This window comes from Macaca mulatta, chromosome 3 (genome assembly GCF_049350105.2).
Source record: "Macaca mulatta isolate MMU2019108-1 chromosome 3, T2T-MMU8v2.0, whole genome shotgun sequence".
Taxonomy (NCBI): domain Eukaryota; kingdom Metazoa; phylum Chordata; class Mammalia; order Primates; family Cercopithecidae; genus Macaca; species Macaca mulatta.
The window spans coordinates 35,024,697-35,049,174 of NC_133408.1; the positions used below are offsets into that span (position 1 = coordinate 35,024,697).

The 24,478-nt window shown below is 55.8% G+C and overlaps 2 protein-coding genes and 1 pseudogene across 5 annotated transcripts in view; 2 read left to right on the forward strand and 1 right to left on the reverse strand.

Annotated features, from left to right (window-relative positions):
* C3H7orf50 (chromosome 3 C7orf50 homolog) overlaps nucleotides 1-24,478 on the reverse strand; it is a 125,790-nt gene that overhangs the window by 78,914 nt on the left and 22,398 nt on the right.
* Nucleotides 43-7,155, forward strand: GPER1 (G protein-coupled estrogen receptor 1). 3 transcript variants are annotated; one of them, XM_077995927.1, is made up of 3 exons: nucleotides 1,380-1,618; nucleotides 2,251-2,387; nucleotides 4,683-7,155. In XM_077995927.1, the coding sequence occupies exon 3, from the start codon at nucleotides 5,002-5,004 to the stop codon at nucleotides 6,127-6,129; it is 1,128 nt and encodes a 375-aa protein (XP_077852053.1). In that variant the 5' UTR covers nucleotides 1,380-1,618; nucleotides 2,251-2,387; nucleotides 4,683-5,001; the 3' UTR covers nucleotides 6,130-7,155. The 3 variants fall into 3 exon arrangements, with proteins under 3 accessions (XP_028701310.1, XP_077852053.1, XP_001084531.1); XM_028845477.2 differs by lacking the exons at nucleotides 1,380-1,618; nucleotides 2,251-2,387 and adding an exon at nucleotides 43-202; XM_001084531.5 differs by lacking the exon at nucleotides 2,251-2,387.
* LOC144340106 (uncharacterized) lies at nucleotides 6,219-7,155 on the forward strand (annotated as a pseudogene). Its single transcript, XR_013415829.1, has 3 exons — nucleotides 6,219-6,532; nucleotides 6,651-6,768; nucleotides 6,827-7,155. The product of XR_013415829.1 is annotated as an uncharacterized LOC144340106 (transcript).

Genomic DNA, 24,478 nt, shown 5'->3' on the forward strand with positions numbered 1-24,478 from the left:
AAAGCGGCGGCTGAAATTCGAATGGCCAGCAGGTGGCGCACTCGGAGGCGGCCGCCCCTCACGAGGCGGTTCGGAGGCCCCGGGAGTCCGCGGAGGGAGGTTTATTCTCCGCCCGCATGAGGCCGTGGAGGCTGTGAAATCCTCAACCACGGGCAACGGAGGCGGCCTGCTGGGCAAGAGGCCACCAACACCTGGCCCGCAGGTAAGTTCCGACGCCTCTGCAGCGAGCGCGGGAGGCGGGACCTGAGGCGCCGCCAACACTCAGAGAAAACTACGGGCTGAGGGTCCCTCATCTGAACGCTTGGGACCAGAGGAGTTCGGAGTTCAGATTTCTGCAGATTTTGGAATACCTGCAGCTACAGAATGAGAAAGCTAAATACAAAATTCATTTGTGTTTCTTTTTTTTTTTTTTTTTTTTTGGGACGGAGTCTCGCTCTGTCGCCAGGGCTGGAGCGCAGTGGCCGGATCTCAGCTCACTGCAAGCTCCGCCTCCCGGGTTCCCGCCATTCTCCTGCCTCAGCCTCCTCTGTAGCTGGGACTACAGGCGCCCGCCACCTCGCCCGGCTAGTTTTTTTTTTTTGTATTTTTTTTTAGTAGAGACGGGGTTTCACCGTGTTCGCCAGGATGGTCTCGATCTCCTGACCTCGTGATCCGCCCGTCTCGGCCTCCCAAAGTGCTGGGATTACAGGCTTGAGCCACTGCGCCCGGCCTCATTTGTGTTTCATACACACCTTACACACACTGCCTGAAAGTAACTTTATACACTTTTAATAATTTCATGTATAAAACAAACTTTGAACTGTGCCTGGGACTGCAGCCCGCCACAGGAGGTCAGGTGTGGAATTTTCCACTTGAGTCGCGACGCTCCAACAGTGTTGGACTGTGGGGCACTCTGGACTTCAGATTTCCAGATGCTCAACCAGAACTCAGATTCCTAAGTTACTTGTCAGAAATGCCTGCTATTTCTTGGGATTACATTTCTCTCTGCAAATGTCTGTGAAATTCCTAAGTTAAATTCTTTATGTATCATGCACGTGCTACTAAGTCAATTACGAAATTTAGTGTTTAACGCAGGTCAGCTGCAAAAACAAGAATATTGCTTGCTTCAACCCAGGATGACAGGTTATTACCTAAAAGATACACAATAGCTAGAATGACGCCTTCAAACTTAAAGAAAGGTTTGTATCTGTGGGTGAAGAAAAGCAGTTAAACTTCCATAAAAATAAGTCTAGTGGAACTGAGCTGATTGCCAAAGTGTGGGAGAAAAAAGGCCAGCAAAAAAATGGTTAACGCTAGCTTTCGGAGGAGGCCGCCCAGAGCCCAGCCAGAGAGAAGCAGGCGGAGGGGGCCTATAAAGCCCTGTGCCAAGGGGCAGACTCACTGGCTCAGACGGAGGACGCACCCGCCGGCAGGCTCAGATGGAGGACGCACCCGCGGGCCAGCCGGGAACCTTCCCTCGCGGGCTCCCAGGGCGGGTCTCTTCCTCTCTCCAGCCCTGCTCAGGCATTCGGCAGGTCCAGCAGAGGTACACCTCCTGCAGCTGGGTTCCAAGTGCACCTCCAGCCTGATGGGCCTGACCAGGGAGGCTTCCAGGACCACAGAAGGGGCTGCAACCCAGGTAGGACTCAGCCTCGGCCTGGCGGTGCCATACCACTCACTAGGGGCGCGTGGGGGTGGTGCCACCCAGGCCGCTGTCCTGTTATGGAAACAGCTGGACGCAGACATGCAGACACCTCACCCCCTGGTGAGAGCAGCACCCAGCTTCCCAAACTCAAGGTACAGACCCCTCTCCCACGGAGCTCCGGTGGTCTCAGCGTGACCACAACAGCAGGGGGCTTTACAGACCCCTCTCCCACGGAGCTCCGGTGGTCTCAGCGTGACCACAACAGCAGGGGGCTTTACAGACCCCTCTCCCACGGAGCTCTGGTGGTCTCAGCGTGACCACAACAGCAGGGGGCTTTACAGACCCCTCTCCCACGGAGCTCCGGTGGTCTCAGCATGACCGCAGCAGGGGCTTTGCCTGGATGGCCTTTCTAACACATGCTGAAAGTAGGACCCAGTATTCCGTCATGTTCTGTCCCAGCAAGAACGTGTCTCACTTCAAGAAAATGAGGGTGCCTGCTCTGCCCTGCCCTGCGGCGCCCCGGTCACTCTCACCAACCCTGAAGTCCTGGGAGGGCCACACGCCTTTTGACAGATGCAGACTTAACAGCTGACTAAAGTGTGGCTTTATTTCTCTATGACAAGCAGAGGAAATCTGAAATGAGGTATCACGCTGTTTATAACTCCATGGACACCTCCAGGGAGGACACGGGGCCAGTGGTGAACGGCACACTCGGTTCCTCTCGCCCAGGACCACATCAACACTAGGACACATCAGACACCAGGTCCCGTATCTTCTTGGTGTCTGCCAAGGATTAAACGACTCGATTTACGTGGGAAAGAAATGAATGACTTGGTTTTAAACTATTTTTCCCTCAGAGTTCATTTAACAAAATAAGTAAAGAAAACAAACATAAGTTAAGGGTTCTGTCCACCTTTAAGCTTCCTGCCACGCTGCAGTCTAACACCTTCCAGAATTTCTACATTTAAAGAGCAAAAGAAGTCCTCTGTGCCGTTTTAAAGAAATTAAATATAGAGGCTGAATGCGAAGTCTTTCAACTTTCCCTAGAGAGCCTGAGAGCAGAGGCGTTTACGCTGCTCGATGGTATTATCTACTAAAGAGGAATCAAGAGTGCAAAATACTAAAATCAAATTCATCAGCCCCAGCTAAGTGAAGGTGATTGAGTACTTTTAGAATAAGTGACACTGAGGCAGTGATTCATCTTGTCTTCCCCTACCCGCCTTTTTTTGAGATGGGGTCTCACTCCAGTTGCTCAGGCTAGAGTGCAGTGGTGTGATCTCGGCTCACTGCAGCCTCTACCTGCCGGGCTCAGGCGATCCTCCCACCTCAGCCTCCCGAGTAGCTGGGACTACAGGCGCACACCACTATGCCCAGCTACTTTTTTTGTACTTTTTCAGTAGAGACAGGGTTTCGCCAAGTTGCCCAGGCTGGTCTCGAACTCCTGGACTTGAGCAATCCTCCCACCTCATCTTCCCAAAGTGCGGGGATTACAGGCCAGCCTTTTTTTTTTTTTTTTTTTTTAAAAAGAAGTATTTTCAAGCGATAGGTCAATAAATCACTAGTCTGGTTTTGTAGCACTTCAAAACAACAAGCCCCGGCCGGGCACAGTGGCTTACACCTGTAATCCCAGTACCATAGGAGGCCAAGGTGGGCGGATCACTAGAGGTCAGAAGTTTGAGACAGGCCTGGCCAACATGGTGAAACCCCGTCTCTACTAAAAATATAAAACATTAGCCAGGTGTGGTGGTGCACACCTGTAATCCCAGATACTCGGGAGGCTGAGGAAGGAGAATCACTCTAACCCCGGAGGCAACGGTTGCAGTGAGCTGAGATTGTGCCACTGCACTCCAGCCTGGGTGACAAAAAAAAAAACACAACACATTCAAAACAATAACTCCTAATGATTTCAAAGGGTGAAATGAAAACTCCCAAAGGAAAAACAACTCAAACCCATTTTGAAGTGTTAGTTTACTCCAGGGCACCAGCGCCATCTGGGCTGGGTAATTCTCTGCTGGGCTTGGGCACCTGTCCTAGGCACTGTAGGGAGGTGGGCGGCAGCCCTGGCCCCACCAGCACCCCCCTAGCTGTGACAGCCCCCAGGTCCCCAGAGACCGCCAGTGTCTGCAGGCTAAGACCGTGGCCTGCTGCAGAGAGAACTTTCGGGAGCACAGTGACACGGGGCAGGTGACGGGACCCTCCCCACTGGCAGCAGGGCCAGAGTGACACGGGGCAGGTGACAGGACCCTCCCCACTCACGGCAGGGCCAGGGTGACACGGGGCGGGTGACAGGACCCTCCCCACTCGCAGCAGGGCGAGAGCACCGCCATGGACAGACGGCCCACTCCTCCCTCCCTGCAGAAGCCAAGCTCAGGAGGGACTCTCTCCTTAGTTTCTTCCTAGGTTATAAACAGCATTGCAAACATATATTAGGTTTTACAATAATTTACTAAAACATGGAATAAAAACTTAAAATATTATTTCCCAAAACAATGACCTCTTTCACTCTATATTACAAAAATAAGTTTCATTTTTGGTACCTAAACATAGAACTAGCATGAGGAAACCCCTGAACGTCTGTGATCTATTTTATTGTAAGAGATGATTCTGCTCCAATGTCCAGTTCTCCGGACCCCCTGTCTTTCAGAGACACTGGGCTCTCCCTTCCTGTTTTACTTCTCCATCAGCGGCTGAAATGCATTTTCCCGTCTCCTCACAAACGCCATTTTCTGGGGTGGCCAAGCCCACACCCCTGCTGCTTCCTAGGCCTGCTCTGTGGCTATAAAGGGAGAGAACACCCTGCCTGTGGGGGTTCTCCACGTCCAACCTCCAGCTGCAGCCGACTGGCCGTGGGGCCTGCAGGAAAGAAGGCCGTGTACTCCCCACAGGTGACTCTTCCACCTCAGCTCAACCACAGCCACCTCCTGAGCCCATAAAGCTGAGGTTCTGGCCTCCCCAGTGACACACCCAGACTCTACAGACACCCAGTCAGGGGCGGCGGGCCTTATCCCAAAGCTGGGGCCACTTGATGAAGCTTCATCCTGTCCTGTTGCTTCTCCAGGTACCCAGAGAGTGAGCGTCTCCACGCAGGACAGTGCACGGCAGCTGACACCTGCAGGGACGCCCGCCGGATGAGCAAGCGGAGGACCCTGGCCTCCACAGACGTGCCATGCCAGCGTGCGGAGCATCTGTTCCTCCCACTCTCTGCAGTTCACAAACCCAACCCAAACCACCACAGGTGCTCCTCGGGAGTTTCCTGTCTAACAAATGCTGGGCTCACTTCAGGGAGAATCACGCTTCTTTCTAAAGATGGATTCGCTGTTTAAAACAGAGCTCTGGGAGCCTTTTGGCAAATCTTGAAAGCTGCACGGTGCAGAGACATGGAAGTGACTTCCCAAGCCCGGGGCATGGGCCTGGAGATGTACCCGGGCACCATGCAGCCTGCAGCCCCCAACACCACCTCCCCCGAGCTCAACCTGTCCCACCCGCTCCTGGGCGCTTCCCTGGCAAACGGGACGGGCGAGCTCTCAGAGCACCAGCAGTACGTGATCGGCCTGTTCCTCTCGTGCCTCTACACCATCTTCCTCTTCCCCATCGGCTTTGTGGGCAACATCCTGATCCTGGTGGTGAACATCAGCTTCCGGGAGAAGATGACCATCCCCGACCTGTACTTCATCAACCTGGCGGTGGCGGACCTCATCCTGGTGGCTGACTCCCTCATTGAGGTGTTCAACCTGCACGAGCAGTACTACGACATCGCCGTGCTGTGCACCTTCATGTCGCTGTTCCTGCAGGTCAACATGTATAGCAGCGTCTTCTTCCTCACCTGGATGAGCTTCGACCGCTACATCGCCCTGGCCAGGGCCATGCGCTGCAGCCTGTTCCGCACCAAGCACCACGCCCGGCTGAGCTGCGGCCTCATCTGGATGGCATCTGTGTCTGCCACGCTGGTGCCCTTCACCGCCGTGCACCTGCAGCACACCGACGAGGCCTGCTTCTGCTTCGCAGACGTCCGGGAGGTGCAGTGGCTGGAGGTCACGCTGGGCTTCATTGTGCCCTTCGCCATCATTGGCCTGTGCTACTCCCTCATTGTCCGGGTGCTGGTCAGGGCACACCGGCACCGCGGTCTGCGGCCCCGGCGGCAGAAGGCACTCCGCATGATCCTCGCGGTGGTGCTGGTCTTCTTCGTCTGCTGGCTGCCGGAGAACGTCTTCATCAGCGTGCACCTCCTGCAGCGGACGCAGCCCGGGGCTGCTCCCTGCAAGCAGTCTTTCCGCCACGCCCACCCGCTCACCGGCCACATTGTCAACCTCGCGGCCTTCTCCAACAGCTGCCTCAACCCCCTCATCTACAGCTTTCTCGGGGAGACCTTCAGGGAAAAGCTGAGGCTGTACATTGAGCAGAAAACAAACCTGCCGGCCCTGAACCGCTTCTGCCACGCCGCCCTGAAGGCTGTCATTCCAGACAGCACCGAGCAGTCGGACGTGAGGTTCAGCAGTGCCGTGTAGACGGCCTCGGCCGCACAGGCCCCGCCGGCGTGTGACTCGGGAGCTGCACGCACCTAGGTGGACACAAGGCACGGCCATGTCATGTCTCTAGACCGCTGTCAGACGTGGCTCTGGCTCCTCGGGGCCTCGCGAGAGTCACACTTGCCTGGTCACCCTGAGGCTGCTAAGGAAACCTCACGACTGGTCCTCCTTGACCCTGCACTCCTCACTCCATACACAGAATTGCTACAATCCCAAAACGCTCGCCCCGCAGGGTCCAAAGGTCAGCTCTGACCAGCCTGTCGCTGTGGTCCTCCCCATACACCCTGCCTGGCGCCATGGGAAACGCTTCCGACACCCGCGACCACGAACGTCACAAGGAGAGGCCACTGCAGTGACGCAACTCAGTTACACATACCCTAAAGCAAGTCTGCCACTGTGGGGGAACTAATGCTGGAGACCCAAGACGCTAGTGGGTCTCAGCTGGATGCTGCGGTGTGTCCTCTGCACCCATGGTCTGGAACGCACGAGGTGTGAGCTAGCTGGTGCACTGCCGAGTTAAAGAGGAAAAGGAAAACACACGCTCTGGTGCATGCCTGAGCACCCTCCATCTTCCAGGACGGCAGCAATGGCGCTGTGCAGCCTCGCCAGGCCTGCGAGGTCCTCGGCCCAGAGCAGCAGGAAGGGCCCTCCGCGGAACGCCCGGCCGGGGCAGCAGGAAGGGCCCTCCGCGGAGCGCCCGGCCCGTGGCAGCGGGAAGGGCCCTCTGCCGTGCGTCTGCCGCCTGCTCTGAGACGGTTCAGTCACTGCTTGTTGACATCGTCATGGCAATTGCACTCGTGGACTGGGACTGTGCGAGCTGCCATGTGGGCTAGTTGGGTGCCAGGACAATGAAATACTCCAGCACGTGTGGCTGACGAATTTGCTTCTACAGAAATAACAGCTGGGGACAACTGCGGTGATGATATAAAAACCTTCCCATAAAATGTAAGAAAAGCTGACGAGGCTGGCGATGTTCAGCCTTTGTCAATAAAACAGTCATGTGCAGATCCTTCCAGAGGCTCTGTCTTGGGGGTCTACCAAGTGGGGTGAGATGTGGGGTGGGCATGAGGCTCTCAGGAGAATCCCTCCCCGCTCACAGAAAACACAGCCCTCCCCTGCCACCCCGAAAAGTCTCACAGGGCCAGCCTCTGAGTCCGGCCAGCCGGACCCACCCTGGCATTTCCAGGCTGTCCAAAATGCTGTGGGGGTACTTCCGTGTCATGCTTGGGCGCCATGACGAGCTTCCCGTGAATGTAGGAGGCAGGGCTCAGCCTTGTCCAGTAGCCTGTGCAACCTACTAAGCTGCCTTTCTAGCAGGCTCTTGGCCACGTGCGAGGCCCAAGCACTCTGCAGCACCCAGGCGGGAAGGGTCCTGCTCCTTCCACCGCCGGGGCCGGATGCTGGCGTTGCTCCCCTCCTTCCCACCTCGCCCACCTGGCAGGAGCTGTCCCTGATGTTACCAAGGTGCACCTGCACCAGTGCCTGCGGCCCTCTCTTCACAGAAACCCATGCAGGGAGCCGGGATGCATGGGCGAAGGGAACGAGCTGCCTGCACTACCCCTTCACTTTTCTTGTGTTTGCAATTCTGTTCTGTTTAAAGCTGTGATACTGTTTTTTATTTGTGGTAACATAAAGTTTGATTTGCAAACATATGAAAGGAAAAGGCCAATTAAAGAAAACATCTACAAAGAGCAGGTGGTAAACGGATGCGGCACAACAAAGACTGAACGCAGCCACAGTGAACCCAGGAAACTCCCTCCCCTCCCGTCTGTGGGACACGAGGCTGTGTCGGTGGCTGTGCGCAGCCTGGGTCTCTCAGGTAGGTGGGGCCTGTATTCTCCATAACCCCAGCACCATGGTGCCGGGCTCCTCAGGAGAACAGTGCTTGGCCCAGACCGTGGCCTATAGGAGCAGCCTCTGTGCCCACTTCCATTAGGGTTGCTTTCCCCATAAATGCCCCGCCGGGAAGCCTGGGAACAAGGCAGCTCCCACGCACCAGCAGGTCTCATGGAAGTGGAGATTGCTGTGGGGTGGCCAACCCAGAAGCCAGGCTCACGCGTGGCACAGTCCTACAGAACACTGTGCGTGGCTTCGGCCACGACTCAGGCCTGGCGCACCCCCCCGCCCCGCCCCTCCAGAGCCTGCAAGTCACCCCAGCTAAAAGGACACAGCCCATCACACTGACAGCCGTGCTCAGGAGCGCCTACAGCCGTCACACTGACAGCCGTGCTCGGGAGCTCCTTCCAGGCCCCAGGGACGGGGCTTGCCCTCCTCCCCAGGGATGCCCCCACTCAATGCTCAGGACAGCCAGGCAGCAGCCCCCAAAACCCCCCCACACCCGGGCGCTGTCTTTACAAGACGCATGCTTCAACGAAGCCCCTTTTGACTTCAGTGTTGCTGATGGGGAAAAACCATCCAAGTCCCAGAAAGCAGGTGGGGTGGACTCCCCATATCAGGCATTCCCCACACAAAACAGTCCTGTTCACACAGCTTCAACAGGGCCAAGGGCAGACGCTTTAAAATACGCACACTAGAGACCCGGCATTTCTGACCTCCAGCTCTGACGAGCTGATGTGGGGAGATCCACACGGAACGTGCTCTGGTCCCTGCCCCTCACAGCAGCCCCGCAGGATGGGCACTGTCCCTGCCACGCCAAGGAGGCGCTAGAAGGGTCAGTCACTGCTCAAAGCCTTAATTGGTGGGTGACACAGCCGGGAATTCAGCCACGCTCCCCTGGCTCGAAGCCCACGGTCCTGCCCCCTCTGTAGCACTCGGCAACCCCTGGCGTCTAACTGGCAAAACCATGCCATGAAGAAATCATACAGAGCTGGGGGCCATGGGCATTGAGGAGTCACCCAAGGTCACCAGCCCATCCTCCTCTAAAGCCCGCTGTGCAGGAAGTGCAGGGATGGCAGCTGGGAGGGCTCCCCTAAGGCAATCTGGGAGGGAACTGCATCTGAACAGAGCCCCAGGCATATATTAGGGATGGGGCTCAACTCTTTCCTCCACGTCAACCCACCACAGGGGACAGTGCTGACTCTGTGGCATCCTTCCCTCCCTGCCGCAGATACAGCAGGGGCCCTGCTCCTTCCTGCCCTCACCAGACACCACTGTGAGCGCGTGGAAGTGTCAGGCCGCCCTGCTACGCCACTCCTCTCCACCAGGTCTCTTCCGGGGACTTGTCCAAGGCTCTGGGTGGACAGAGCTGACACGCTGTCATCTAGCTGCCAGAAGCAGACTCTCAACCTGTGAAGCTGGCGGCGGCACTGCTCTGGGGACAGTCACAGGCGTGACAGGCACCCAGCAGCCAAGCCACGGGGCTGTGGTAAGGGCAGGTCCAACACTGAGGTCCCCACACAGTAGAGCCAGCCTTGGACCCTGGGCCCTGCAGTCCCTAACCTTGATAACCCAGAGCTGAGAGCTGTAGGACAGAGACCCACAGGCCGGGCAGGGACTCAGTGGGTGCCTCTGGCCCAGCCACACACGCCCTTCTCCAGCGCTTGCCTGGGAGCCAGGGCAAATGTAATTATTTTTGGCAGGCGAATGGTGAGATAAAATCAAGGCGTCTTAACTGCTCTATTGTTTCCTGGTAACCCAACTCTCTTATACATAAGTGCTTTTTAAACTCCATAAAGAGCTCAAAAGTACGTAGCTGCAAGCATAGGAAAAACCCCCGCATTAGCATTGAACATGACCTCATCGTTCTCTGTGCCTAACAATTGACTCTTGACCTCACGAGAGTGACACGGCCTACCGGCCCTTCCCAGGCCCCGTACCTCCCACTGAGTGAGAAGCGGCAGCGGTGGGCTCACTAATGCTCCTGCGCCCATTACCTGAAGTCTTGGGGGGGCGGAGCGGGGGAGAGAACGACAAAGAAACCTTCTTCAGAGGGTGTTTCTGTGGCGGGGTGGGAAGCTGTTCCTAAGCCATCCTAGACGCCCCGCAAACTGGGCAATGAGGCAATGTGAGGAGGCTCCTGAAGCTGGGGCTCTCCCGGCAGAGGCGGGAGACAGAGCAGGCGAGAGGAGTCCATGGGAACGGGCCAGGGCTGAGGACAAGGCTTAACCTAGACATTTAAAGTAAGAAGAAGCACACAGACTATGCAAGTACACGCACACGTCTGTGTGTGCACATCCTGAGCGTGCTTGTGAGTACGTGTCTACAGTGTGTACATGTGTCTGAACACACACAGACACACGCTCACATGTTCCAAGCTCCATCTCTGCAGCCCTCCTGCACCAGGCCTGGCCCCAAACACTGCCACGCTCCAGAAGGGCCCAGGGCTCCAGGAGAAATGGCTGATTTGGGCCAGGGCAGGGAGAGACAAGATGAGCCTAAGACAGGTGATTCTGACGGAGGCAAGAAAGGATCCAAGAGCACGTCAGGTGACACCCAAAGGACACAGGATGTCCTCACCAAAGCTGGGACAGCGTGAGCAGTATGATGAATAAGAAGAGACAACTGTGATAGGCCGTGAAAAACAGGAGTCCGCAAGTCCACTCCAACAATAAACAGACCTAGTATAATTTAAATAAAACGAATGAATCCATGAATGGAAAGAGTCTCACTTCTAATAAAGCGCTGGCTGGTAAAGTGGTTGGAAAAGCATCACCCTGTGGCTTAGAGAGGGAGACGGGGGCAGGTAAGAGCCACAAATGGAGGGCAAATCTCGGGGGACGGTGAGGTGCAGGGGACTGCAGAGCCTACCTGTCCCCCATGGACAGCTCATTAGTGCTTGGGGAAAAGTCACCACATAGCACAGACGGGACAGCCCCTCGCTGGGTGATCACATGGGCAGCGCCAACAAGGAGGCCGGTCCAGATGCAACACCCTGAGAAGGGTGCATCTCGTGCTGTAATCTAGGAACGCACAGCCTGAGTCTAATTGGGAGGGAATGTGAGATAAACAGGAAATGAGGATGGGGAACCAGCATGCATCAAAAATGCCCATGTGATAAAAGACAAAGGCAAAGCAACCGTCCCAAACTCAGAAAGAGGGAAGGAGATGTAACAGTTCAACGCAATATGGATCCTAGACAGGGTGCCCTACCAGAAGGAAAAATGTGTCGTGAAGGATTTTACAGGGTCAGTCGACAAGAGTGGAATACCCGGGGAGATAAAAGTGCTGCCTCAATGACCAATTTCCCGAGACTGGCAACCATGCTTCTTAGGAAGCCCACATTGGAGTGTGTGGAGGTAAGAGATAGGACTGCGCGAGTCACCCCCAAGAGTCTCCGTGGGGGCAGGATGCACACAACAGGTGGGGTGGGTGCACAGCAAACGCACACGACAAACGTTACCCACTCCACGCCTATGGATCAGCCTTAAAGAACTGGAAACATGCATCCAAGCAAGCATTTGTTTGTGAATGTCCACAGCAGCACCGTCCACGAGAATCAACAGGTGGAAACAGCCCAGATGTCCATGAGCCGATAGATGGAGAAACAAAATCAGTCGATCCAACAGCAGAATATTACTCTGCCATGAAAAGGAACAAAGCGCAGACCAGGCTACAGCACGGTGGACCTGGAAACGCCACACTCAGGGAGATAAAGTCACGGTCAGGGAGATAAAGTAGACACGAGGGGAGAAGCCACGCTCAGTGAGATAGAGCAGACACAAGTAGAGACACTACGCTCTGTGAGATAAAGCACACACAAGGAGCAGACATGAGTGGAAACGCCACGCTCAGTGAGATAAAGCAGACACGAGCACAACGTCCACTGCGTGCATCCGCCGACGTGAAACGTGCAGGGCAGACAGGTCCACAGGACAGAAGGCTGGGAAGTAGCTGCGGGACTGGGACAAGTTGGGGCTGGGGAGCCACTGCTGACGCGCATGGGGTTTCTTTGGGGGTGAAGAAAACGTTCTAGAATTAGATTGTGGCGATGGCTGCACAAGTCAGTGACTAGTACACACTTCAAAATGGTGGATTTCTGCTACGTAAATTACATCTCAGTAAAGCTGCCGTTGAGACCACAGTAACCACTCAAGCGCGAGGTTGTGTTCCTGCAGCCGGCCTTCCCTTCTTGGAGGCTTGCTGTCCTCTGCAGACCAATTCTGTCCCTCTGAAGCACAGGCCACCATTGGGCAGTGCTGGCTAACGGCCGCCCCATGGCTGGCCACGGGGACGCCAGCCCAGCCCTCCACACACACTTCGTTAGCAGCTGCAAAACATTTCCTAGGAGCAGAAGGGTTTCTGCCATCTGGAATCCTAGATGCCATCCTCCAACATTTATTGAAAAGCTTCTAATTAAAGTTTTCTCTTCTCACTCACTGCCTGGTAACTCAAGCTTTATTTTCTTCTCCACAGTGGGAAACTCATCATCTGGGGTGTCTTTGGATGTGCTTTTAAATTAAAAATGGAGGAAAAGAACGTTAGTCAAAATTAAAGCTGAATTGACTGAGTCACTCTGGACTGCCTCATAAGGTGGAGATGCCAGCTCCGCCTCCCGCAGAGCTCGGTTGCCAGGGCCAGGTCAGGCTGCCCGGGTGTTGCCGCCTGACCTGCGCACAGATATGGCCATGTGAGGACACAAGCGGTTGTCTCATCTGCTGTGTGCTATGTGCAGACACTTTTCACTGGGCGATTTGCTCAGAACTCCAGAAGACAAGGGTACATCATTCAGGCCACGGTGCGGCAGAGGCACCTGACAGCGGCAACTCGGCCACGGCACACCCCCAGTGACGCTGTGCAGCAGACGCACCTGAGGGTGGGTTCGGAGTTCCGATCCGAGCTATGGAACCTGAGGATGGACAACTGGATAATACATTTCTCATCTAAGAGGAACATCTGAGCCCTCATCCCAGTTCTGTGCACCGCAGGCCAAATGGGAGGGAGAGCCTATGTTCTGGGTTAAATGAAGGTTGCCAGGTGGAGGGTGCTGAGTGGAAATGCTGTACATGCCACATGCCTTTTTCAAGGTGTGTTCCCCCATCCAGCTGGCCACCACGGCACCCGGCCCCGTATGAGCCCCCAGTGGAGCGCCATGTGTCGTGTGCTGGCACGGGGCCTCTTCTCAGGCCTCCTTAGGCTGCTGCCAGCCCACTGGAGCCGACAGAGGCTGGGTGCCGCTGTTCGGGCCGCTGTTGCTCTTCTTGCTGGTGACCAATTCTCTGGGACAGAGTGGACACCAGAGGCAGGCAAAGCCACAGCTGTGGGTGCCACACGCAGGCTGCACAGACCAGGGACAGGTCTGAGTTCGGAGGCACCCGGCCCATCTCCGTGGCCAGAGCTTCTGTCTGAGCCTGGGGAGGAAAAGCCTCCACCTCGCTAAGAGGCGTCAGCTGGGGAGCCTGGGCCGTGCACCCTCCAGAAGCCGTGGCTGGAGACCTTCGCTCCTGGCTGCCTTCCTGGCTCTCTGGCAGGTGGGGAGTCGGCTGACCCAGCTCTACCGGAAACAAAGTGGGGGCTGGGGGAGGGGCTGTCTGTGAAACGTCCCCGGCCAGAGCCCTTCACTGTCCCCTCTGCCTCCCGGGCTCCCGGACTCCACTGTGGGTTCTTATGGTAAAAACCCCTTTCTGAGCACTTTATCCATCTCACCCACAGGCACAGACAACACCCCGAAAGGACAGCTGTGCCTACGATCCATCAGCAAGTACCCCGGGAATGGCTGAGGGGCAGAGATAGGGGAGGCCCCAGATGCAGGCACAGAGCCTAGTGCGCGGGGGATGGGCCAGGCAGTCCCTGCTCCTGGCCTAGGTGGGGTCTGCAAAGGCCCTTCCACCCCAGGCATGGCCCGTCAGGGAGGCTCACGGTCCTCTCGGAAGGACACCGCCCGTTTCAGGCACATGGGCCCGGCAGTGTCATGTGTCTGGCGGCCCCTGAGGTGACACGTGCACCACGAGAGCAGGCGTGTACGCGCGCACACTTCAGCAGACTCCGCTCCCGCACACGCCCAGGATGTGTTCCTGGGAAACGTCAGCTGCTGCAGTCGGTCTGTCTGAGGTCTGCCATTGTCCAGTGGGAGAAGGACGGAGCCTGGGAACAAGGGTTAAAAAGCCAGAGGAGCACAGAACAAAAGGCCCCAGAAGCTGGGGTGCTGCTGAGCCCGGGTACTGGGGTGGACTCCATCTGAAACTTACCGCCAGAAGTCAGCTGCTGGGAGTCCTGGAAGGGGCCCAGCTACTCTCGAAGCAGTTGCATGCAGCATCGGACCAGGGGCTGGCTCTGTGGAACACGAGCATCTGCCGACTGAGCCTCTGAACAGGACACAGTGAGCGGCTCCTTACACAGAGCCCCTTCCTTCCTGCTCCTGCCCCTCCCGCGGCTGTTCCTGGACAACCTCTAGAGCTCGCCACCTTCAGCCTCCTGTCTGATTCTCATCGGGATCAGCCTTCATGGGGCAGCCTGGGTTCCTTGAGGGGTGGACCGTCCCGTGTCCACCGGAGAGTCCCAGCACCAGGCCCTGTCCACGGCACACCTGCTGAAGGGCCACTCAGCACAGCCATGGCCACCTGAACTCCCGGCATCGGTACCCGGGCAGACGTCAGCTGCCCCAGGCAATCACAAGAAAGGAGCTGCACGTTGGGGGCACAGCACAAAGCCCTGCTTGGCCTCCAGAAAGCGAGGTTCGCTCCTGAGTCTTGGCTCGCAGGGGTCGCCCTCACCCTGTTCTCTGGTTCAAGAGGCAGTGGCCAAGGCGGCCGAGCCAGGAAGAAGCTGCAGTGCCTTGGCAGTGTGTGAAATGCAGAAGGTCTTGCCCACAGACGTCATCACAGCAGAGCCCTCTCCCCACCGGGACTGGGCAGCGTGTCCCCTGGCCACAGACCTGGCTTTGGAGCACGTGCACCACTCACGTTGACCATCCAGAGCCACAGGCAACAGCCCGGTGCCAAGTGCAACCAGTCAGAAAAGAAAAACACACACAAAAAATGGCAAAACACAAACTCCATCCAAAGTCCACCCACAAGCAAAGTCAACCGCATTATTCAGAGCTGCACGCACAGCACACGGCCCTAGAGAAAAGCGAGGAGCTGAGCCCAGCACGAGCGGAAGTTCCCTTCTCCACAGCGCGGTCCCACTAAAGCTGTGGGCCGCTGTTGATCTGTGTGTCTTACAATAAGAAGAGGAGGGGGAGAAGAAGGGAAAAGTCGGCGTCTGCAGCCACAATCGAGTTCTTCCGCTCACCCACGACTGTGAAGCTCACAGCTCCGGCCACGCTGGAGCTCAACACCAGGTCACTGTCACCTCCAGGGAACGGTCTTGCTTCTTCAGTAAAACCAAAGGGGTGTTTCAAACAATGCCCACCTTCCATTCACCTGTTTTTAAAACTTTTTTTTTTTTTCTAGGCAGGAGTGGATGTTTATTAAAAAGCTTTAGGAGAGAAAGGAAGGTGCACTCGAAAGAGACCCCAGCGGGCGACCTGGAGAACAGGTGACCCACTGAACCACGATCCTGCGCCCCTTCCCGTGATTCTTCCCTGAGGGTAGGCCGCCCGTAGGCACAATGCCCACCTCACCCTTGGGAAGCGAGCACGTGTGGTGGGATTGGGAAGTTGCACACGGGCAAGAAAGCAGGCATAGGCCGGGCGCAGTGGCTCAAGCCTGTAATCCCAGCACTTTGGGAGGCCGAGACGGGCGGATCACGAGTTCAGGAGATCGAGACCATCCTGGCTAACACGGTGAAACCCCGTCTCTACTAAAATACAAAAAAAATTAGCCGGGCGAGGTGGCAGGCGCCTGTACTCCCAGCTACTCGGGAGGCTGAGGCAGGAGAATGGCGTGAACCCGGGAGGCGGGGCTTGCAGTGAGCTGAGATCCGGCCACTGCACTCCAGCCTGGGCAACAGAGCTAGACTCCGTCTCAAAAAAAAAAAAAAAAAAAAAAAAGAAAGCAGGCATGGCGTCAGTGACATCAGACACATAACCGGGAGCCTCAGTAAGAAAAAGGACAGCAGCTCTTCCTTGCTGCAAAATACAGTCAGGAGGAAAAAGCCCCACCCCCCGCAGCAGCTTGAACAGAAACATCGTGCGGGGAGGTGGGCACACCAGGGAGCAGGAAGAGACACCCTGCTTCTGTCTAGACCCTGACCCCTCACCTGTGACATGGAGCCCACCACATGTCTGACAGCAGACCTCTGTGGCATGCGTGCTGGGGTCTGGACGGGGTCTCCCGGGCCCTCCTCCCTGGCAGCCCTGTCTGGGAGGCGCGGGTGCAGCCAGTTCACACATAAACGGTGCGGAATGCCACAGGCCACAGGGAAAGGTGCTTACATGCTACCCAAACTAAACTTCCTTCCATGCCTGACTCTGTGGTAAAAGACAAGTGTCCACGCTGGGCAAGGACGAAAGCTTCATCCCCTGGGCTGAGATTCTCCGGTGAAAGCGTCAAAGTGGAAGTGGCTACTGGAGAAAAACCCTCACGCGGGAAGGCACAGTCATTCAGTTTCTTTAAGGAAAACCCCAGCTATCAGCTATTCATACAACAGTCATGAGAATGACCTTACACCCCACAAACGCGCAGTCCTTTTGGCATATCTGCGGCTGGGGAGGCTGTCACCGCACAAATTGGCCCTTAAATGACCTTATACCCCACAGACACGAAGTCCTCTTGGCATATCTGCGGCTGGGGTGGCTGTCACCACACGAATTAGCCCTTATTTGTATTTCCATTTACCAAGTTCAACTGTATCAGGAGATATTTGCCAATGAAACTGCTAACAAAGTCAGACTTCCTGCTACAAAGCCCGACTTCAGAAATTCAGACCACACTTTCATTTATGACAGAATTTAAACAAAACAAACAGTGACAGTCCTCACCCTGCACAGGAGAGGGCTGTGCTCCGTCTCCCGCGCACTGTCGCATGGCATCTCTCTGGCCCCTGAGACGGGTCTGCGGTTGTCCCCACTTCACGGTGAGACACAGGCATGCCGAGGGCGCCCGACCTGGAACTAGCTTGGGGGTGGGCTCCTAAGGACCAGGCAGTGTGGAGAGCACCCGGTGGGGCAGGGGAGAGCAGGAAGGGTGGAAGGAACCCTGGCCTGAACGGCCCATAGCAGCGCTGCCCTGGCCCAGGGGGTAAGTTTCCACCACACTACAGGCTCTGTGCTTTGGGGTCTCGGTGCCACCCAAGCACCAGCCCCGTGCTGGCACCCACCAGGCTCTGCCGTGGCACCCACAGGTTTCGGCCCCATCTGATTACCATCTCACACTGCCAGGCGGGACCAAAGTGCCTGGATTGAGGTGGCAGCTCTGCTGAGTCCTGAACCATGGGCAGGGCTCTGTCAGGCCATAAAGGCCCTGGAGAGGGCCAACCCCAACTGTCAGCACTGAGGCCAGGGCCTCAACACTGGCTTTCATTGACCAGCCTTGAAAAGCATCATCCGCCATGCATGCAGTGGCCCGGGAGGCTGAGGCGGGAGGGTATGAGGCTGCAGTGAGCTATGATCATGCCTGTGAATAGTGACTGCACTCCCGCCTGGGAAACAGCAAGACCCATCTTTAATGCATTAACGTCATCTATGAGCAGCAGATGAAAACTCAGACACCTGACAGGCTGGTGGCTCCAAGGTGCTCGCACACCCTGACGCCTGCACGTCACCACCGCGGTGCTGGGCAAATCGAAGCGGAGGCTTTCTCCAGTCAGTGCAACTGTGCTCCCGAGGGGCCTGCGCAGCTCACGGGGAAAGGCCACCCTGTGCCACTCAGAATTGCCAGGAGCGCAGCAAGTTTAAACTAGACACTGTTTATGCGCCTGACAGCAGGAGACGTGAGCCGGGTGCCTGGGAAAACCATCTTCAAAGCAACAACTGTTTTCCCAGCTGTGAATGCTCCGTCCTGGGAAATCTGCTCATACCACTACAAAAATAATTTTGAAAAGACTATACAAATATGCACCCTCATCTGTCCATTCTGGTACTTTAGACCCAAAACTGAAGAACTTTCTGGAGCACCCTGTCCACTTACCAGTGACTAATATTCTTTATAAACATGAGTGAATGTTATAATGAAATAAGCTTCCTTGAATAAATGTGGTTAGTTCACTTAACGGAGAACAATAAATTCAGAGGCTTCCTTTGAAGAGTCAGGAAGTGGAGATAATCACAGCAGAAGAGAGGGACAGACAGGAAGCCTAGGCTTTTGCACTCTCTATTTTCTTAACATGTATCGCAATTTTATAAAAGAAAAACAGTTGTCATGAAGGAAGACGCATTACAACCCTGGGTAAAAGGGCCGGGGTAGGAGCATGGACAAACCACAGGCTCTGGGCACCTCTGGAACAAAATCTCACTTCAGCTTAAAATACCAAACGTATACCGTGACCAGCAATTTCAATATGGTGACCAAGTGACATGCCCCTTCCAACGCCAAGAAGACAACAGCCCCGGAAACAGCTTCAGTCAGGAGACCCAGGGTGCCGGCCTGGTTCTACTGCCGGCTGTGGAACAGGCTTCCGAGCCTGAGGGTGACGCCCCAGCCTCTAAGAGCAGATGCCTGAGAACGACAGGGGCTGCCTCACAGGGTAGCCTGTGGTTATCTCAAAAGCAGCAAAGGAATCAATGAACTGTGAGATCCTGGTTGTTACTCACTCCACAAATTACTGTGATGACACTACGTGCAAAACCAGGAGGCCAGCCATGCTTTTAAAAATACCTAAGAAAAAAAGTTACAAGCATATGAAAATGTACCAAATATTTATCTTTCTCATTTTATTTATTTATTTTTTGAGATGAGGTCTTGCTCTGTTTCCCAGGCTGGAGGGCAGTGGTGTGATCTCAGCTCATTGCAACCTCCGCCTCCCAGGTTCAGGCGATTCTTCTGCCTCAGCCTCCCGAGTAGCTGTGATTACAGGTGCCCACCACCACGTCCGGCTAACATTTCTCTTTCTAAACGTTTCCATGTTTTCTGTATTTTTCATAATGGGTGTGTTTTACTTTTAAAAAGAGGAGGAAAAGGCTTTGTTTTTAAAATTAAATTAAGAATGATATTAAAAGACCATGTATAAATTGAATCCATGCTAAGTGTTCGGCCACGTCAGAAAGACGCATCCATATCACAGGAACAGAGAGGAGCACGTGGAGGGGAGAGGGGAGAGGTGAAGGGGCAGAGGGAGATGCTTTCCTTGCCAAACCTTTCCTTGTATGATTTCTATGCTGTTTATCTAGGACACGAATGGGAAATGGAAAGAGTTTCCAAGGCACGCACTGTGCAGATGCTGCGGAAGTAACTTCTCACTGCTCACTGCTCCCATCCTCGAGTCCCGCACGCTGCCCGGCCAAGCATTCTCAGGCTGTCGGGCTCTGCCAGCCATGTGGGGCTCCTCTTCATGTGCGGATGGCACCACCATCCCGCCCAACAGAGATGGCCACCTGGTCCCCGCACAGACCCCAACAGAGACGGCCACCTGGTCCCCGCACAGACCCCAACAGAGACGGCCACCTGGTCCCCGCACAGACCCCAACAGAGACGGCCACCTGGTCCCCGCACAGACCCCAACAGAGACGGCCACCTGGTCCCCGCACAGACCCCACAGAGATGGCCACCTGGTCCCCGCACAGACCCCAACAGAGACGGCCACCTGGTCCCCGCACAGATCCCAACAGAGACGGCCACCTGGTCCCCGCACAGACCCCACAGAGACGGCCACCTGGTCCCCGCACAGACAGACCCCAACAGAGACGGCCACCTGGTCCCCGCACAGACCCCAACAGAGATGGCCACCTGGTCCCCGCACAGACCCCAACAGAGACGGCCACCCGGTCCCTGCACAGACTCAAGGGTGTGTGTGTCTGGGCAACAGAGGGCCATCCAGACCCAGCCAGAGCGAAGCCCCAGAGATGTGTCCGTCCAGCGCTTCTGAGGGTCCCTGTGTTCTGGGTGCCGTGTGGGGGAAAGGACAGAACCAAGAGAGGCCAGGACAGCATGGCAGGGAGAGGGTACAGGAGGGGATTGACACGGGGAGGGGCAGGCAGGGGCCAGACCCAGGCCGGAGGGGCCGAGAGCTTCCACGGAGTCCGCTGACAGCACAGAGACGGATTGACACGTCGGGAGGAGCCCGGCCCACATGAGCAAACAGGAAGGCAGGTGGGAGAACAGGTGCAGCCTGGTGTGGGTGATGGGCCTGGGGTGGGAAGAAGGGCCCCGCTCAGGGTGTATTTCAAAGGTAGACAAGACAGGGTTACTGTGTGTGGAGCACGGAGAGAAAAGAAACCAGAGAAGATGCCGTTGCTGCCGGAGGGGAATCCCTGGCTGCGCTCCCAGCTCCCAAAAGACCAACTGACCTCAAGTCTGAATCTGCCGCCCCCTTCCCTCCATGCTGTTTCTGCAGTGGCGAAGGGCAGCTGGGCCAGGTGAACACACAAAGAGGAAGCCAAAGTGTGGTGCATGGCCAGGCCGGACAGAGGAATGCAGCTCCCTGCCACCGGTACTGCCGGGACTGCACCAGGCCACTGGGAAGCGCAGCTCTGCCAGCACCAGCCTCCTTGCCTGCCTGTGCAGCATCAGCTCTGCCTGGAAGGAACACGGACTCGACTCTGGGAAGGAAGGAAGCTCCAATGCTCTGCATTGCAGGACCATGAAGAGAAGAGAAGGGGGGAAAGGAAAGCCACAGAGGAAGCCGCATGTCCGCGTGCACTGTGAGCAAGGCCGACGCCTGCCCAGATAAACTGCCGCTTACCCCCGTCTGTAACCCACTCTCCCCAAGCGCAGTGGGCACTCCGCAGCCCACCTAGGAACGGGAGAGAGCCCATGATGTGCTCACAGACACCCAGCTCCACACGGGTCAACAAATACGGTCCCATCTGCAAAAAAGAGAGAAAACTGCCATTTACCAAGAACCCACTACACAGAAGCCAGCGACTGCGGAACCACCAACAGACATGACTGCCTCCTGCTCCTTAACCCAGGGAAGCTGGTGGCTTCTTCCCACTTTACAGAGAATGAAACCACGAGATGAAGCTTCTGTCTCCCAATCACAGAATCGGCTGTTGCTTCCAACACCATGCTGCCCACAGGCTGCAAAGCACACACCAAAAGCTCAGTCAACAAGACAGAACTACTGGATGGAGCTCTGAGCTCTTCCCGACAATCTTATGAACACTAGAGGTTATCTCCCAAAACTGTACCACTATGATGTACAGTCTGCAAGGTCTTCCCTGAATCCCACCAGAGGCCTGCAGGGAAGACCTTCCCGCACTGGAGTCCCGCACTCCGGGAGGAAGCAGAGGAGGACTGTGTCCCGCACCCTGGGAGGAAGCACAGGAGGGCTGTGTCCCACACCCCAGGAGGAAACAGAGGAGGGTTGTGCCCCGAACCCGGGAGGAAGCAGAGGACTGTGTCCCACACCCCGGGAGGAAGCAGAGGACTGTGTCCCACACCCCGGGAGGAAGCAGAGGACTGTGTCCCGAACCTGGGAGGAAGCAGAGGACTGTGTCCCGAACCCCGGGAGGAAGCAGAGGACTGTGTCCTGAATCCAGGAGGAAGCAGAGGACTGTGTCCCGCACCCCGGGAGGAAGCAGAGGAGGGCTGCTCTCCTTGACAGGCCCTGTGGGCAGCTCTGCATCCAGCTGCTGGGGACTTCACGAATCTCACAGCCCAAACGCACAGGTGTGCTGACTTGTCAACTGGGGGTTCCCGTGAGGCAGGGACAGTGCAAATCTGCCTGGGGTTCTGATTCTGAGCAGATGGCTTTCTATCCACCCCAGTTTCCCTGCCATGTGTCTCAGCCAGCTAAGAGGATTTTGTACCTCCCATTTTAAAGAAAAGTGGCTCTTGCCTGGGAGGGCAGTTTAGTTCCACTCTCTGCTGCTTGAGTGTCTGAGATCACCCGAGTTTCCGTGTCACCAATGCACACCCGCCCCTACCGTGTACACCTGCTTTGACGCCTCTGGGGGCCATCCAGTGTCCACTCCCCTCACTGGTATGGCTGCTCGGTCTCTTCTTTACCACTTGCTTTTGAATTAGCTATGTTAGAAAATTCTGCTGTGATGTTTCTTCCAGGCTTTTTTTTTTTGAGACGGAGTCTCATTCTGTCGCCCAGGCTGGAGTGCAGTGGGCGCGATCTCGGCTCACTGCAACCTTTGCCTCCTGGGTTCAAGCGATTCTCCTGCCTCAGCCTCCCGAGTAGCTGGGATCACAGGCGCCCACCATCACACCCAGCTAATTTTTGTATTTTTTGTAGAGACAGGGTTTCAACATGTTGGCCAGGCTGGTCTCAAACTCCTGACCTCAGGTGATCCACCCACCACAGCCTCCCAAACTGCTTGGAGCCACCACACCCAGTCTCTTCTGGTATTTTTATGTTTGAGGCAGAAGGGACCATTTCCCATGTTGACCAATCCATCATATTGACAGAAGTTCTATATATCTTCATTACCTAAACTTTTATGACAAGCAAGTATTTGTTTTAAACAATTTTAAAATACCTTAATCCAATAAAAAAAAAAAAAGCCTCTTCAAGTGGTCCTAATCCTACAAGCTGAAAACTACAGGCCTGAAGATCACCTTGAGAATCCAGCGTGCCCCCGAGGCCCCCTATTCCTTTGTGGTTCCTAATAGAGGACCCCCATTCCTGTGTGGTTCCCAATAGCATATAAAAAACACTTTCACTGCTGATTTTCATAAAGTCTACAGTATAACACTCCATTTGACTTGCAGCTCAGCATGCCATCCCTCCACACCCTGGGGTTCGGTGAGTTTAGTCTGCAGGTGTGAACGCGGAACAGGTGGACTTGCCCACCCCACTCACCCCTCCATGGGCAGCACAGCCCTTCCCGCCCTCCAGGCCCTCCCCACTCACCCCTCCGTGGGCAGCGGAGCCCCTCCCGCCTGCCAGGCCCTCCCCACTCACCCCTCTGTGGGCTGCGGAGCCCCTCCCACCCACCAGGCCCTCCCCACTCACCCTTCCGTGGGTGGCGGAGCCCCTCCTGCCCACCAGGCCCTGGGGCAGAACAGCTTCCCGATTCCCATGTGCCTCTGGTCTCGGCGCCACGGGTGACGTTGGGTCCAGATGCCAGCAAAGACGTCTCTCTACCAGGCCACCACCTCCGTCCTCACCTCCCCACAGGCAGACTCTCTATGTCCACTCTCTCCACAAATGCCAGTGCCAGCACCCGCTCGCCGGCCTGGGCCAGGTCCAGGGCTTCAGTAACGAACCGGAGGGCAGCAGGGGAGGGCACCAATGCCAGCACCTTCTCCCGGCCCCCACGCCCAGACACGGAGGCTACACAAATCTGCCCCAAGCACAGAGGCCAGCGGGTGCCCACAGGAGACGGGGGAACTGGCCCAGCGGAGTCAGGGCCCAGTCTGTGGAACGGCTCTGGCAGAACAAGGGCACGTGGTCCCCACACAGAGGACCTCGCTTCCCGCCAAAATACCTTGAGATGCCAGAAATAAAAGCACACACAACACCACGAAAAGCTAAACAATCCACTGTGAAAATCAGGGAGGAACATCCTCCCACGACAAGGATGCCGAGCAGGGCTTCCATCTTCGTGGTGCGCCTCCGAGAGGAAAAGCCCGCCACGAAAGACCCTTCACCCATCTCCCCCAGCCGGCACCCCCGGGCCCAGGTCTCCAAGTCTAACGGAAGCTGGGAAGGGCCCCTGGAGGGAAGGCACGGCTGCCCGGGCAGCCTGAGCACTCTTCCTGCGCCTCCCGCCATGTCTTCCCATGGCTCCCGTGGGGCAGAGCGGGAGCGGGTGTCGGGGGGTCGGGGATCCACCGTGGGGCCGCATCCCAAGGGAGCAGTCTGGGACACAGGCCTCGGGGGGCCTGTGCGGCCACAGAGCTGTGGGGCGTGGGAGGCCGCGATCTGTGTAGGGCAAAAGCTATAAACACAAACAACCCAACTGGAAAAATATTTGAAACATGAAGGAAAGATAAAGGGCTCTCAGTTTAAGAAGTGTGTTTGCAAATCAGTACAGAAAAGATAAATTACAATAGAAGTGGCTAAAAAAAAAATAAAAACAAAAAACCACACACAGGCAATTCACAAAACAAAAACAAATGACTAATATATACGTGGAAAATGACCATCAACAGTAATCTAAGAAGCTGAAATTAAAGCAATCACGCCGGGTGTGATGGCACACGCCTGTAATCCCAGCTACTCGGGAGGCTGAGGCAGAGAACTGCTTGATCCCGGGAGATGGAGGCTGCAGCGAGCTGGGATCGCGCCACTGCCCTCCAGCCTGGGCAACAGAGCAAGACTCCGTCTCAAAAAAAAAAAAAAAAAGAAAAAAACCTTTAATGTCTGGCTCTACTTTGCAGTCTGCCTGTCTAATCCGCAGTAAACTTTTGAGGAGGTGGACCAGATATAATATGCCTCTGTTATTTTTAGAATTGATTGATTAAAATGTTTTGCTATTTAAAATAAAAAAATAAATAAA